At 39.9% G+C, this 17989-nt stretch overlaps 1 protein-coding gene across 1 annotated transcript in view; it reads right to left on the bottom strand.

Annotated features, from left to right (window-relative positions):
- The window catches only part of LOC109929720 (immunoglobulin superfamily member 3-like), a 189911-nt gene that overhangs the window by 114150 nt on the left and 57772 nt on the right, over positions 1 to 17989 (bottom strand). Inside the window, exon 2 of the mRNA XM_048602957.1 lies at positions 9536 to 9913. Within this exon, the coding sequence (XP_048458914.1) occupies positions 9536 to 9913 (378 nt within the window). The remainder of the gene's footprint in view (positions 1 to 9535; positions 9914 to 17989) is intronic.

Genomic DNA, 17989 nt, shown 5'->3' on the forward strand with positions numbered 1-17989 from the left:
TTTCTCCATTACAGTGAGATTAGAATTCGCATTTAATTGGCAGAATGTTTCTGACCTTATCAGCTTCAGTACAAATCACAAGAGAAATACTACTTACTAAGTTGGTAATATTAAACAAATTCTCTTGTTGTATAGTTAATCTCTATACTTAGTAAAAATGGCACTGATTCCTTGACCTATTTATTTAAAAGGTTTTGAATCATCCTGTGAAACAACACTGGGCTGATTGTCTAACTCTAGATCAAACCTGAAAACAGCTTTAATGGGTTTAGAGAAGCTAGATTTCAAAATAGTTGTAATGTGTCCACAGAGGCTGTATTATGTTGTATATGTTCCAGCTGGGTTACAAATTTCAATGTGCTTACAAATCAATTTAGTCACGTAGTGATAAACTGCAGTTTCACATTTCTCTAAAATGTGCTGGGTGAAAAATCTTCTGGGTATCTGCAAAGGTGATGTGAGTAAAAAAAAGCCAATTCCTGCTGTCTTTCTCCTCTCCTTTATCTACCTGCACTCCCTCCCCATGAACCTCATGTGAGGATAAAGGATCCACTTAAATAGCATACCTTGCTCATGTGGCTTTTTATGGGTGAGAGTTTAGACAACAAACATTAGCTGGTTATTTAACGGTTAATACCCTTGGATCCCACTCAAAAGCACCAATCCCAAATGTACCCAGAGGCTTCCTCTTCCTCCTTGGTCATGCCAAGCAGTCTTTCTCTTCATCCAAACCATTATAAGTGAACCCTTCATACTCCTTCTATGTGATTGTGCCCACAGCAAACAAGTGCTTCCTCCACCCCAAACCCTGCAATCATGTCCATAATGGTACTGCCCTAACACCTTCATCATGCCCAAAACCTTCATTCCCACTTGCTTGCCATTATACCAAGAGGATACCACACACACTTCACTGCGATCATAACCAGGGTCAGGTATCAGAGAAGAGTTTGTGCATCTACAATATATATAGCCCTGCTGTGAAAGACTTCATGCTCTCTGCCTTGCCCATTCTTTGATTTTTACTGGGTTTCTGTGCTTCCTTTCCACCTCCATGTTCATTTCAAAGCCTTATGCCCAGGGTCATCAATGAGAAACAACTAATTGGATGTGGTACAGAAAGATGTAACTGAATGGACTGAATGTTTTTCAAACATCTCCTCTCTACATTGCTGCATGCTGATCTAACACAAAGAAATGTTTTAGTGCACAAATTAGTCTTGTCATCTAAAGATAACTAGCTTTTCTGCTCATACAGTTCTATCATGTCAAAGTCAATTAGCATCCATGGATAAAGGTTCTGGATTTCAACATTGCTGCAGTCACCCCCTGAATGAGCTCTCAGAGGCAGGTTTGGAATTTGCAACCATGGAGAGACAATATTTGACTTATTTCAGTATTTTGACTTTGTAGCCCATATGCCACCTCCATCAATGATAACCAAATCACACTTCAAAATGTGATCAAAACATCTTGTACATCCTAGGGACAAATGCTAAAATACATATTGAAAAGATCAATGAGGAAAACAACCGTAGAAGGCATTAAAACTGTTTTCCAAACAAAGCAACCTCCTGCCACCCATTAATTGGAAAATCCCACCCTGATAGATCAAAGGCAGATCCAAAGCTTTGAGGTACAGACCACACAATATTTAACAGACTGATTCAACATGCTCAAAGAGTTGAATTGTCTATTCCTGTTATTGCATCCTTATATCTAGGGTGCTTTACAGATTAGACTTCCTCAACTGCATATATTCATTCTATTCCCTCACATAAGCAGGCTCATTTTTTTAAAAATATAAATCAACAGGAAGACAAGGAAAAACAAAAAGATGCCCAGGTTTTAGCTTTAAAATGGGGCCAAGGTTGAGACTGTTCACAATTGGAATCAATTTAGATAAAAAGAAAATAAAAGCAGAAAAAACTAGAAAATAACAGTGGTGTAGCTATAAAGCGGCAAGTTCATGTTTTCAGAGTGTTTCCTTCATCAGAACTGATTACCCACTTATTCTAAATGGATCATTGCTAGTATTAAAACAATACTATCTGCAGAATCTAGGTTTCTGCAGCCTTTAAGGACAGATGGGTTTGAATTAAAACTGAGCCCAGGATTCAATTCCAGTCATAAGGATCGGATTTCCTTGCTGCACTCCCATATGGCTCAACTTTCACTACAAGATATAATGTCAACTCTGCATCACCTCAAACTGCAAAATTCAGAAATTTGTGATACCAAGCACAGATTTATTTGCAGAATTGTTTGCCACTATATAAACACTGAAATGCTGATTTAAATACACATTCACTACATTTTTGTTCAAGCAGTGGAGGAGTGACCTTCCAAAAGCTAACTGGCATAGGCCTTTTTTAAAAACAGATAGAAAATTGCTGACAAGGAAGGGAATGGCAAGGGCCATTAGACTGATTGATGGGAAAATGCTTTTTGATTATTGGAAAAGTTTGCGGTATTTCTGTCAGAGACATCCTTTTGATGTCTGTGTCGGTAAATATACTACACTGAGTTGTAAAGACAAGAAAGCTTCAGGTTTTCATTCTCTGTTGACATATCTCCCCATGGACGTCTTTGCCTCCTTGTGTGGAACGAAATCTGTTTTCTTCTACTTCAGGTGTAGCTGAAATAGTTTAGTTAGGAGAGCATTAGACTGAAGTTGTAAAGGTCCCTGCTTCAATTCTGGGTTTTGGCAAAATATGCAAGAAACTCTATTTCGGCGTCTCTTTAAATATGGCGTTTTATGGTGTGATAGTAGGGTCCCTACCTCTGAGCAAGAAGGCATGGGTTCAAGTTCTACCTGGTCCAGAGGTGTGTCATAATGCATTTGAATAGGTTGATTAAAATATTTATTTGTGGTTCAGATATGATGCTCTGATAATGTAAGTCAACAGGCAGTTAACTTTAAAGGACACAGCTAAGCTTGATCAAGTCTTCACTTGTTTTGATCCATATACACCTCTAACAGGAGCCACTAGATAATGACCACCAGGTATCAGGCTTCCCGTCTATAGCTCAGGGTCACAGAGGCTCATTATATCACTCTAGCTGCTGCTCCATCAGATTCAGTTAGCTGCAGCTCTGCTCAGCATAGGCAGAGGATCAAACCCAGATTTATGACTCAGTTATGTGGTAAAAATCTACTGAACCATAAAGGGATCTTTGATTTTGGCTTCTAACTTAGCTGTGAATTGTTATTTATTCATAACCTGTTCAGATATTGAAGAGAGGCTTCATCCACCCTGTGTCGAGGACAGGAACCTTTTTTCCAAAATAAAGGGGATTTTCCTCCCAGTTTCCCATCAAAGTCTAGAGTGTGGGAAGTGCTTCTAAGTGGAATTATCCAAAGACAAGACTGGTCTTAGTTGTGCTGCCAATTGCAGTTGAATAACCCATTGATACACTATGTCATTTAGTGCAGCCATTTGACTAAGGTAACAGGTTTAATGTTACCATTGGATTAGTGGCCTGAACTGTTACGCGCTGGACAGGAGAAGAGAACATTGAGAAAGGAAGGGCAATTGTATTAGAAAAACCATCGAGTCCACACCAACCCTCCAAACAGCATCCCAACCATAACTCCCACCCCCCTCCCACCCCATCCCTCTAACCCTGCATTTCTCATGGCTAATCCACCTCGCCTGCACACTACAGGGTAATTTACCATAGCCAATCCACTTAACCTGCACATCTTTGGACAGTGGGAGGAAACCAGAGCAGCCACAGGAAACCCACACAGACACAGGGAGTACATGCAAACTCCACACAGACAGTCACCAAAGTCTAAAATCGAACTCAGGCCCCTGGAGCTGTGAGGCAGCAGTACTAACCAGTAAGCCACTGTGCCGCTATTTCTGCCACAGGTACCTGAGAGTGATTACACATGCACAAAAAAAGCACGCTCTCCAACTAGTATTTAGTGCTTGTTATCTTGTGTGGGATATTGCCAGCCTTGGGCAGTTTTTGACGGTTTCACTGACATATTACTAAATTAGTTATAATTTTCCATGACTACTTTATAAAGTTTTATTTTAATTTTTGTTTTGCAAGATGTAGCGGCAAATATGAACTTTATTTGCAATAAGAAAGCTTCTATTGACAGCCAAGATACCGATTTAATCAGCATAAGCTCATTACTACACTGCATGCAATTGCAGAGACAGTTAAAGTAAACAGCTGTCTCTGACTGAGTGCAATTTACAGGAAATGGATAGTCTCTCACTTTATGGACCTCATTTATAAAAGGCAACCACGTCAGCTCTCCATTTATATCACTGAAGTGGTTCTACGAAATGTTCACCTCGCTAATGTTTTGGAGAACATCTCAATTATACAATGGAGTACATTTCAGAGCACTGCAGGTATGAAAAAAAAGCACACACAAAATTGCGAGATAACAAGGTGTAGAGCTGAATGAACACAGCAGGCATCACAGGAGCAGGAAGGCTGACGTTTCGGGCCTAGACCCTTCATCAGAAATGGGGGAGGGGAAGGGGGTTCTGAAATAAATAGGGAGAGAGGGGGAGGCGGATAGAAGATGGATAGAGGAGAAGACAGGTGGAGAGGAAACAGACAGGTCAAAGAGGCGGGGATGGAGCCTCCCCCTCTCTCCCTATTTATTTCAGAACCCCCTTCCCCTCCCCCATTTCTGATGAAGGGTCTAGGCCCGAAACGTCAGCCTTCCTGCTCCTGTGATGCTGCTTGGCCTGCTGTGTTCATCCAGCTCTACACCTTGTTATCTCAGATTTTCCAGCATCTGCAGTTCCTACTATCTCTCACACACAAAATTGCGGCAGTTTGGAGAAGTATTTTTGCTTCCCTCTATTTTGTTTTCAACCTATTTGCATGTCATATGTATTTTTTGCTATGAAACTGCTATCAAGCAGTGACTGGAACATTTCATTAGAAGAAAACAAATTGCTTCGAAAAATGTCCTTTGATGTATTTAGACACACAGGTAGACAATTACTGTTAAATTAAAAGACAAACATTGTTGTCAACATGCCTTGTCTACCACCTGCAGCTAACTGCCTTTTAAATAACAGAAAATAATTTTAAAACACTATACAGAACTAATGGCAAAATATATTATCCTTGTACCCAAAACAACCAACTTCACTTAAAGAGCATCTTCAAAAACCAGCAAATGGACATATTAGCAGTAGCTTCCAATTGTGATTAATTCAGTTTGGGGACAGGGCCAGTTCTAGCATTCTTTTTAAAAAAAACTAGATTTGATTATTACTGGATAGAATTTGCAGTTATATATCTACAATCTTGTAGTTTGATTTCATCTCCTGCACTCATCTTACTGATGTTGGGTGAACTGTACGGAAAACACCAAAACATAACCTCCAGGCCCACGACTAACATTTTGGTGATACACCTTCCCCATGCAAGCAATTTCAAACAAAAGCACATTAACAGCATCTGTGAGAGTCTGCGTGGAACCAAGAGATGGTAACAGCCTGAGGCACTGTTCATGTTCAGAAATCACACAACACCAAGTTATAGTCCAACAGGTTTATTTGAAGACCAAGCTTTCACAGCCTTGCTCCTTCTTCATGTGTTGGTGAGAGAAGTGGTATCAGACACAGAATTTATAAGTAAAAGATCAAAGGATCACAGCACTGATGAGGATGTATTAAACAAACCTATGACGCTATTAAATCTTTAATGAGTTAGAAGGTTTTAATTGATTAATATGTAAATGTAAATCCCTGAATTCCTTTCAAGTCACTGCCCCGAGAGAACTAATGGTTTTATCAGTGTGAAGAAGAGGTGACATTTTAGGCCAGACAATGCATGTTAGGTGTGAGGCCTTGTTTAGAATCTGTTTGTATTTTGTTTGGAGTCAGACTGGTATTATTTTGAAAGTAGGAATTTATGAAAAGCCATATAGACTGACTGTCTATAAATTGTGTGTTTTTTGAACAAAATATAATGTATCCGCAAATACAAATTCACCCTATAGATTTACATGTGTGTACGTGTGAGGGAGAGAGACAGTGTGTGTGTGAGGGAGGTAGACAGAGAGTGAGTGTGTGTGTGTGTGAGGTGGAGGGGAGAGCGAGAGAGTGCGCGCGTGCGTGTGTGTGTGTGTTTGTGTTTGAGCGAGAGAGAGAGAGAGACAGTGTGTGTGTTGGCTGTCAATGCTTGGTGTCAGCAAATGTGGGTAATTGTTTTGGGGCGGAATGGGAATCTCTTCCTTGTTTGAAGCATTCTAGTTGCCTCATTTAAATCATAGCATGGCATGCAAAGTTGGGAATGCCTCTGGCATCAAACGAAATACAGTACAAATGTGACTTTTAGTGCATTTACAGTCAGAAATGGTTCTGTTGCAGCACACACGTTTAGCAGAAACAACACAACACAAATAGTCTCTGAACAGCACCTGTGCATTGTAGTGAGGTACCTCCCACAAACAAGCAGTCATATACACTCTGAGTTAAAATAATAATCAGCAATAGTCTAAACATAACATTGCAGTGATCAGTCTTGAAGCAGATCCAAAACTCTCTAACCTCTTTTGGCTGTAGGTTTTCAGTCAGATTTCAATCCACCTGCGATAGGGTTAGAGACAGGGCTCCTTATGGGAACACAGAGACTGGAGCAAGCCATTCACCTGGCAGAACCTGCCCTGCCACTCGATATGATCATGACTAATCAAAAACTTCAATGTCACCCACCCCACTGGTAATGAATGAATTATGTCAATTTTAGATCAGAAACCATTATGGAAATTATACTAAAATAACTGGTAGTGATGAGGACCTGTAGTTTACTAAGTGACAACATGCATGGATTTAGGAGGTGAACATTCTGCTCAACAAATGTTTTGACGTATTAAGATAATATAAATAAACCAAGGCAATTCGAGTTCCTACGTTATAGCGTACTTCAACTGTCCCGAAGTCTTTGACAAAGTCCTATATGAAAAATACAAATTAAACAAAATCTTTAAACATTTACGATAGGATACAAGAGTAGGTAAGGAATCAGATAACGAAAAGGAAATGTTAGTTGTGAACATTGCAACTTAATCAGTTGCACCCAAATATTTTTCCAAAAAGCTTGCAGCAGGGTACAGAATTAGAGGCTTGACTAAAATGTTGAGCTGTCAGCTATCACTGGTGACGTACTGTGGTGGATTGAGAACCGGGTGAACGCCTACTACAGGAAGAGGTTAGATAATTTTGGATCTATTTAGAGAGCGATCATTACAATGTTTCATTAGGACCATTGCTAATTATCATTTTAACTCAGTAGGCTAGGCTAGATATAAGCTTGGGGGAATGATCTTCAAGTTTGGAGATGATAGTAAGATTTATGCAATAGTTAAGGCTGTAAATAATCCTTTCAAATGGATCTAGATGAGTGGCGAATTGGGCTCTTAACTGGCAAATGATGTTTAAATTACAAAATGCAATGTTATTCCCACGGGCAATGCTGGATAAGTATTAATGTGTGAGTACTGAATATATTCAGGAGAAATACTGAAGCTCGCGGAGAAAGAATTTGGGCATTCCAGTGCATAAATTGCTTTGGCTTCTTGACAAAAGACTTGAATTAAGTGCTATTGAGTGAACACAATGTTAAAACATACTTATAGGACAGTGTACTATCATCCTCATATGAGGCCTATGTTAAGATATTAGTTTTGGTTTCCCAAAGTGAGAGCTTTGTCAGTTTTTGGTTGATGGGATATGACAAGATGTCATCTCCTAGACTAGTTTTGATCATCTAAAAGATTGGGGAGAGGGGGCAATGTCCATTCACATTTAAGGCAATTGAAAAAGATATTTCTACACTTTTAAGATGAACTATTTATTTTTAAAATCTGGTTCTGTGCCTCTCCCAGAAGATGGCAAGGCTCTTGAATGAAATGAACAATATATACATTGTGATGTACAACGCATTGCAACTGCATGGATGGGAAGGTTTGGATGAGCAGTTTATCTTTACAGATCCATCATTTCTTAAATCATGGCAAACATCTTTTTGACTCCAGTAACAGTCAGCAACCTAAACCACTCACTTGAAACAAACACTAAGATTCTTTAAAAGCCAGTGTACTATGCTAGTGCAACAATCCAAAATAAGGAATTCAGATGTCAATGGAAAAAGACTTGCTCTGCATCTACCATACAGAATTAGTAACCTTTTTTTAGTGTATGTATATGGAAGAGATGGAGTACTAATGCTGAGATTAAGTCTGTTTGCAGTAATCCTGCAAATGTGTCTAGTCCTGGGACTCCTGTATCTCTTGCTTAATCATGAAGCTTTGCTGTAATCTCAAGCCACAAACTCACACTAGATTTGGTTGTCCTTCTGGTTTAACTATACCAAGTGAAATTGCAAAAGCACTTATGGCTACTTCGCTATCAAGATGGTATTTTAGGCAAGCCTGATCCAGGTCAGACACAACGGGCCAAATGGCCTCCTATTGTGCTTTAAGGCTTTTCATGTTTCTAAGACCAGGTTTCCCTCCCCAATGGAATTTTAAGACCTTGAAGGACAAACAGAAGAGAATTATCCAAATATGTGAGGGATCGAGCACTCAACGTGGAAGAAACCAATGGTGTAGAATGCAGATAGATATTACTTCTGGGGTGAATGAGTTTAACATTATTCAGATCAAATGAAATTCTTTGCTAATCGTGCACAAATGCAGATTTTTAAGTGAGTATCTGTGTGATACTGGAAGGAATCTTTTCAAATATTTCATTTTCTTTACTGCAAGCAGCGGTATCTTATTTACATTCCGACATGTTTCCCAGATTACAGACACCTTCTCCTATAAAAATGGTCCCAGATGAAGCACATTATTAAGAATCTTGACACACAAAATATTACTGTAACCACTTATTTTGAATAATGTATCACACCTGGGCTCAATTTTAAAGAGACCTTGTCTACAGTCTGTATTTTAGTGAAGATTGAATATAGGAGTAAATAAATGAGAAAACTACTTTAATAATAAGGTAAAGCTCTGCAAATGCAATACTAGAAAATCCATAGTCTACAGTGAATATTTCTATTAGGTTCCAGAGTCATAGAGTTATACAGCACGGAAACAGATCCTTTGGTCCAACTCGTCTGTACCGACCAGATATCCTAAAATGATCTAATCCCACTTGCCAGCATTTGGACCATATCCCTTTAAATTCTTCCTATTCATGTACCCATCTAGATGCCTTTTTAATGTCATAATTGTACCCCCCTCCACCACCTGTTCTGGCAGCTTGTTCCGTGCATGAACCATTCTCTGTGTGGAAAAGTTGGTTGAACAGACTTGAAAGTTAATTTAACCAAGCACAATTTTGAACCATTTTCAATATAAAAAACCTATACAGCTTTATGTTACTGCAACATCTGTGAAATAATTATACCCTGACACTGTTACAAAAATACCTGTTGCTTCTTCAAAGGGAATGCAGCACATTTAATGTTGCCTTGTTATTACCTGTTACACGCCTCTGTAACAAAGACAAACAGTGCAAAGCTAGGGATCACTTACCTGTCAGGTTCCCCTTAGCATTGTAGGATCCCCAGTAGGTTGATTCTGTGTTAGGAGTGTGGCATTCATATTCCCCTGTATCTCGTAGTTGTAGATTGGTGATGTGTAACAGTGCTGAGTCTCCATCAATTCTCTCAACGTAGACCTCATTATTATGGACTCTCTCTGCATAGACAGCATAGGGGTAGCCAGGATCATTTGTGCTGACTATCTGGATTTGCCTTTCAGGTGCAGAAGGCAGATAGATGGACCATTCAAAGTTCTGCTGTGTGGAACCCACATATCCAGATACATTACACCAAATGGTTATGTGGTATCCTTCTGCTCTGATCAATGGACCTTCCTGTACCTGGACGTGTCTTTGAGCTGCACACAGGCCTGCAAAAGAGAATCAATAGATGTATGAAGTTAGACGATTTCTCAAAAACAATCCACACGAGACCACTTAAATCCAAATGTTCCTTGCCTCCTTCTTTCCCACCACTTATGCCTCCCAATTTTCTCTGAGAGTCATAGAGTCATACAGCATGGAAACAGAGTCTCGGTCCAACTAGTCCACGCCGACTATAATACCAAACTAAACTAGTCCCATCTGCCTGCGCTTGACCCATATGCCTTCAAACATTTTTTATTCATGTACTTATCCAAATGTCTTCTGAATGTTGTAACAGTATCCGCATCCACCTCTTCCTCTGGAAGTTCATTCCACACAAAAACCACTCTCTGTGTAGAAAAGTTGCCCCTCATGTCTTTCTCCTCTCACCTTAAAAATATGCCTCCTGTCTTGAAATCCCCCACCTTAGGGAAAATGCACCTGCCATTCACCTTATCTACACTCCTCATGATTTTATAGACCTAAATAAGTTCACCCCTCAACTTCCCACGCTCCATGAAAAAAGTCCCAGCCGATCCAGCCCCTCCTTATAACTCAAACCCTCCATTCCTGGCAACATCCTGGTAAATCTTTTCTGAACACTCTCCAGCTTAATAATATCCTTCCTATAACAGGAGACCAGAACTGCACACAGTACTCCAGAAGAAGCCTCAGCAACGTCCTGCACAGCCTCAACATGACATCTCAATTCCCATACTGAAAGGTCTGAGCAATGGAGGCAAGTGTGCTAAGCTGCCCTGTCTACATTCGAGCAAATTTCAAAGAATTATGTACCTGAACCTGACAGGTCTCTCTGTTCTACAATACTACCCATGGCCCTACTTTTAATTGTATAAGTTCTGCCCTTGTTTGTTTTACCAAACTGCAATACCTCACATTTATTCAAATTAAACTCCATCTGCCACTCCTCAGCATGTTGACCCAATTGATCAAGATCTCTTTGTAATCTTAGATAATCTTCCTTACTGTCCACTATACCACCAATTTTCGTGTCATCTGCAGACTTACTAACCATGCATTCTATATTCTCAATTAAATCATTTTCACCACAGTGGAGATATTCTGTCCAAGTGCAAATCAGTGCCTGAGAATTCTCAGTGCACTCAGGGATCATCAGAAACTTCCAAATACATGGAGAAGATGCAAGAAAGGAGAGTATACACAGTAGATTTGGAGTCGGGAGGAGCTCCTTCCCCATCACCGTTCCGCATGAGAAGGGAATTAATGAAAATGTTTTCTAACACTTCTGTAATTGTCTCCAGTACCATTGTGAAGCAAGAGAAATTTATATGCTGTACATCCCACTAGTTTCTTGTGCGTTTTATAGAATGATCTATAATCATTAGTATAATACTACTTTGCACATTTAAATTGATCCACTACTTATTTCAGCTAGCCACAGGGATGCTTAGAGTCAGTGAAGAATAGTAGGAACACTGGTGGTACACATTAGAAACAGGCCCTCACATTCACATATTGACATAAACTACATCAATTTTTGTATAAAGTAAAGAAAAGCAGTGCATGCACTTTTTTCTTGAATGTGGCCCACACCAAATACCAAGACGACAGATCAGGCCCACCATTTAAATTGACTCTTCTGATCTGCAAGTTGAAAGAATCAGCTTGTTGCTTTGATTTGTATCTTTAATTAGCTTTTAAATACTTTCCTGAAGAATAAAGTTCAAATCATGAACGTATCATACATGCTTTCAGCTAGATATTATTACACTAGCCCAAGAATTTCTACTATAAATGTTGGTTTCCTTTTGCAATTTTAGATGTTGATGAAAATTGATGAAGAATTTGTCCCTGTTGTGATAGAAAATGAATGGCTTGCAGCTGAAGAGATGATACCATTTTTCAATTTTTTTAATATTTCATGCTTCAGTGCTGAAGAACAGTAAGAAAAGCAGAAGCAATATGATCATCATTAATTATATTTTAGTCTGTCTTTCATTATAAGCCAGAGTGTAAATGGTCAGAAACAGCTTAATATTATTGTGAATACATGTGTGTTGTAAACCAAATAGAAAGGATTTATGCTCCACTTTGATATCCCTTCATTTTAATTTTGTTTCAATTCAATTTAGCTTTATTTTACAAAGTCACAGAAATTTCAAACAAAAGACCATTTGAGAACTTCCATCTATGCTGCCTGTCTTCTTTTAACCAATTAGCCAGCCTCAGACCTTAGACAACACCCAGTAGAGCATTAGTTCACGGAATTGACAAGTGTTGGTACAATATTTAACCATGAAGTTACTGCACATGCAGATGCTGGCCTTATTGGAGGTGCACAAGTTGTGGATCCATTTAAGGTGTAAATATAAATTAAAATTTATATTTTCATGCATTGAAGTTCTGTTAGGAATTTTCCAATCATCTGCCGCAACTTTAAGAAAATTGCATTGGAAGCCCAGAGAAACTGCATGAATTCACCCCCCTCCCGACCTCATCCACAGAAATGCAGCCACAGTATTCCTACCATCACCATTCTTCACAAATTAACAGCTACCTTAATGCAATTGCCAGTGAGCTCTGATTCATAGCACACAGTTACACAGCTGACAGATTTATGCAGATTTTGTTTTAGAAAATATAACAGGTTTCTAGTACTGCTGTTCATTAAAGGTTTGAGTAGTGCGTAATTTTCTCCCTGTTGTAAATATTACTTGAATCTAACATCAGATTCTGTCATCTAGCAGTTGACTTAAAGATAACAAGAAATATATTTTCCTCCTCTGGCCAAAGTTCTCATCTCTATTTTCCTGAAGGTGCTCACCTTATTATTACACAGCATTCCAATGATTGCTGGAACCCTTGAATAAATGATTGTTAATCTGTGAACCTTCACTGTGAACACTGATGCTTGATTGGTTAGCATTACAGCCAAGTTCGATGCTGTACAAAATAGTCTATGTAAATTTGTTATGATCAGGTGAGAAGGGAGAATATTGACTTCACTCTTTTTAACACGTCTCTCAGTCGGTTGCAACAAATATTTTTATTTCTCTTTAGCATGAAGCTATATCACACCTCAATTATGATGTGGAGGTGTCAGTGTTGGACTGGGATGGACATGGTCAGAAATCACATGACACCAGGTTATAGTCCAACAGTTTTATTTGAAAACACAAGCTTCCATAGCCTCAGTCCTTCTTCAGGTGTTAGGAAGACTAAGGTTCCAAAAGTTTATGTTTTCAAATAAACCTGTTGGACTATAACCTGGCGTCCTGTGATTTCTGACTTTGCACACCTCAATTAGATCTTGGTTAAGTAGATCAAAATGGAGGAGCCAATTCTAAGGTTTACCTGAATACAATAAAATGGAATTTCACCATCTACTCCTGAGGGTGAGTTTTCAATTAATAATGCTTGTCCCAAATTCTGTCAGCATCGACTTTTGGGGTCAATGAAAGAGGGAAGCAGAGTGGCTTCGCATTCTTGCTTATAAATCCATTTTTCCTGGTCTCTGCTGAGAAGCAGCTGTTGACAAGGTCGATAAGTATATTCCCGAGTCTGCTCATTGATCTTCCAGACTGGCTAAATGGCAGGCAAGCCTTTCATTGCCCATTATGTGAAATTATCATACATATACAGATTAAACAGGAGACACAGATTTAAGTTTCTTGATGCTTCGTTGAGTAACAGTGCCTCTCGATATAAATGTTCATTGTGATTTAGCTGGTTTTGTGTATTTCAAATAGATTTGCATTAATCTCGCATCAGGTGATCACACAAACATTTTAGGTCAGTATTTTTCCTTCTTAATACCATGTTTAATCGACAAAAGATCTCCAGTATAACAATGAGATGACAGTGGTTGAATATTGATAATCAATTTTACATTATGATTGCAACAATCTGTCATTCACTCAGAGGCATGTATTTGCATTTCACAGCAAGAGTCACTGGATCGGTAAAAGTAAAATTGCCATAATCACAGAGGACCATAGGGCTGCTCTTTCAATAAAGAGAGACAACTGAGTAAAGATTGTAGCAAGGTCAGCCAGCTAGACCTCACAGAATATGAGTTCCCTGATTGGTGCTGTTAATCTGGTCCAATCAGGGAGACTTGGCTGACATAAAAGGGTGAATATCAGGGATTATGAGCACCGAATGCCTGACTCAGTCAGAGGCAGTGCTATTGTCAAAGGCTATGCATTTGTAAATAAAAGGTGATCGGTGTTGGGATGCCAGCCTCTAAAGAGTTATTTCAGACCGGTGGTAGTTTAACCTGAGGGTCACCACACCTCAAGCAAGGGGAGAGGTTGAGGAGACAGGACTTTTATGGCAACTTCAACTGGTGTGGGAATTTAACCTACGCTGTCACTGTCATTCTGCATCGCAAACCGGCCATCCAATCTAAGTGACCACCCTCCACTGGATAAACAATAGCTGAATTCCTATTTGTAGAGAAGAAATGATAAGAGCAGTTGTGAAACAGCAACCTCAGTTGAACTGTGCCATTGTGCCTTAAACTACAACTGGTTGAATTCTAGCTACAACTGCTGTTTGTTGGTAATGACATGTCATGCAGTACTGCATTTCGAAATGTAACTCGAACCCAGAGTTAAGTCTCAGTAGATTGAGATTCTGCAGAAAGAAGTTACAGTCTATTTTGAATCTGAGGCACTTGGACCTTTACAGTTAATTTACACTGCAGAAGCTTAAAGCGAGTTTGAAAATGGGTGGTATAAACACATCATAAATTAATTTAGAGGTGAAAATTGGCGTGCTCTTGCAAACCCGCTCAGCAATAACAGCACCCTTTTTGAGGAATGTACGATTGCATCAGAAATCTAATATTGCCCACTTTTTCTGTTTCAATCAGTTTCATAAATTGAATTTTCCAAGTAACAAGGCCTAAACCGACAGCAATTAAGGTGTGATTTCACAAACTGTACTTGTGTGTGAGAGAAAAATGATTCTATGAGCTAAACTGCAATTGTCAAAGTGTAAAGTGAAACAGCTCACCACGTGGAGTGACAGTGCATGAATATTAGGAGATAACTTTATTCATGCTAAATATTATAATTAGAACTCATACCGCAAACCTGGGGAGTGAGTGGAATTAAAAGGAGAAACTATAGTTTCAACTGAGCTGTCTTTTTAAACATCATTGCAATTCCAATTGTTCACAACACATGAAAAAAAATCATTGGTTCTTTGTTGATAATATGAGAAGTGTCCAGAAACCAAAGAAGGTGCAAAGTGATAAAAAGATCATGAAAAATAAGTTGAAACCCAAAATTAGAACCTGAATTGTTCATGGTTTGAAATATTGTCAGAGTCAGGATGATCCCAAGGACAGTACGGGGCTGAGCTGATATTGGATGAAGAAATAGAGTAATGATAATATCTGTGGACTAATAATCCAGAGGCTCAAGCTAATATTTGGCAACATGGGTTCAAATACCACATGGTAGCTGGAGGAATTCAAACAAACTTAAATCTCGAATTAAATGGTCAGTAATGGTGGCCATTGTTCACTGTGATTACAAATCCATCTTGATCACGAGTTTGCTTTAGGGCAGGAAATCTGCCATCCTTACCTAGTCTGGTCTACATTCTGTGACTCTGGACGCACAGCAATGCTGCTGACCCTGCAATGGCCCAGCAAGACACCTATCCCTAGAAATGAAAACATAGAGGATATACTGTTTGGAGGGAGTTGGCCTGGGAATCATCAGTAACTCCAGTCCCACTGAAGTCTAGTAGCATTGAGTCAAACATGGGCAAAGAAACCTTCTGCTTATTGCCACATAAGCCACACAAACCCATCCCTACCTCACAGTCCTTGTGGAGAGAAAGTCCTGTCTTTGCTTTAAGGGTATCCTCCATTATGTTCTGTGACAATACTACTTCGGTACAATATGAAAAGATGTCAAACAGATCTAACAACTTAAACTGGGCATCTATGACGTGCTGTTGGCCACGAGCAGCAAAGAATTACAGTCAACCTCAATCTGTAACCTCATGGCCCATCATATACCCAACTCTGCTATTGCCATCAAATCAGGGAACCAACCCTGGATCAATGAAGAGTGCAGGAAAGCATGCCAGGAGCAGCACCAGTGATACTTAAAGGGGAGGGCTCACCCTGCATGGACAAACAACTAAAACAGCACACGATAACAAAAGTTAAGTGATCTTACAACCAATGGATCGGATCTAAGCTCTGCAGACTGCACATCCAGTCATGAATGGTGGTGGACAATTAAACAACTTTTGGAATACTGCGTTCAATTCTGGTCTCCCTGCTATAGGAAAGATGTTAAACTTAAAAGGGTTCAGAAAAGATTTATAAGCATGTTACCAGATTTGGAGGGTTTGAGCTATAGGGAGAGGCTGAATTGGTTGGCGCTTTTTCCCCTGGAGAATCAGAGGCTGAGGGGTGACCTAATAGAGGTTTATAAAATCATGAGGGGCATGGATAGCCAAAGTTTGTTTCCCAGGATATGGGAGTCCAAAACTAGAGGGTATAGGAACTCTATGACTCTACAACTGAAAGTTGGAGCAGGTTCCACAACTATCCCCATTGTGAATGACGATGCAGCCCAACACATCAGTGCAAAAGGCGATCCTGAAATGTTTGCATCCATATTCAGCCAAAAGTGCTGAGTAGGTGATCCATCTTGGGCTCCTCCAGAAGTCCCCAGTACCACAGATGCCAATCTTCAAACAATTCAGTTCTTGTGATAGCAAGAAGCAGCTGAACGTACTGGAAACTGCTGAGACCACAAGTACTGACAACATTACACAAGTATTAAAAGCTGGTACTCCTCCACTTGCTGCAACCCTAGCCAGATTTTTCAGAACAGCTACAACACTGGCATCTACCCAGGAATGTGTACACAAAAAAAAGGACAAATCCTACCTGGTCAGTTCCAGCCCCAACTGTCTACCCTTTAAAACCGAAACTAAAGCTCTCTCTACTTTTTTCAACTTAAAGTGAACAGAAAATACAGCTTCCTCTGGTCTTTTAAACAGAAAGTAAATGTCTCTCGACACTGTCTCCATCAAACACTCCCGTGACAAAGTCAGCACAGAGTTAGATGAAGAGTAAAACATCTTCTGCTCTTTTAGTTAAATGTCCCCTCACTCTTTTAAACTGTGAAAGTAAAGCTCCCTTGACACTGTCCCCATCAAACACTCCCAGGGCAAGAACAACACAGGGTTAGATACAAAATAAAGCTTCCTCTCCACTTTTAAATGAAAAGTAAAGCTACCTCTACTCTTTTTAAAAATGGAACAGAAACTTATTAAATTAAAATAATGTCACTGGGCTGATGATGCAGCCCAGTCCCTGCAGTGTCCACTAGTTTCTAAAGGCCTCTGTAGTGTCGGTGAGCATGGTATGCTCTTTCTCTACCCTAGTATGGACGTAACCGCAAAAGAGGGGCAGACAGTCAGTAACAACAAGCCCATCCATGGCCCGTTGCCTGGACTTGATGATAGCCATCTTGGCCCAGGTCAGGAGCAGACCCATGTCCAGCGCCCCCCACACTGGGTGCCCGTAGATCAAGAGTGTGGGACTGAAGTGCAACCAAAATTTAAGGAGCATCCCATTCAAAAAACCCAAAAAGGGGCCGCAAGTGGAAACAAGGTATATATGAAATACCTTTTCCTCCAAGTCACTAAAACTACACATGGCACATCAGTGGTGAAGTTACTTAATGTCTGATGGCTCAGGACTGCCGCATGCAGTACTCTCCACCCCCAGTATGAATGCCCACGGCTCTCCCTCTTAATCAAGGCCCAGTTCTTAAAACCAACAAAATAGAACTAGGTCCTAAAACCTGTCCACCAAACAGAGTTCTTGCAGATAGTGGTCCTTCCTAGGTATTCTCCTACACATATCTGGAGTGGATCAGATTTGGACCCAGGCCTCCTGGTCTGGAGGTAGGGACATAACCTCTGCTCCACAATGTCATCTTTTCCAACTGTATCTGCTTTATCATCAGCAAGGTGATGGAAAGGGTCAACAACAGTTCTTTCAAGCAGCACTTGCTCAGCAATAACCTGCTCCTAGCCTCATTCCACACTAACATGGA

This window comes from Rhincodon typus, chromosome 11, assembly GCF_021869965.1.
Source record: "Rhincodon typus isolate 14 chromosome 11, sRhiTyp1.1, whole genome shotgun sequence".
Taxonomy (NCBI): Eukaryota; Metazoa; Chordata; class Chondrichthyes; order Orectolobiformes; family Rhincodontidae; genus Rhincodon; species Rhincodon typus.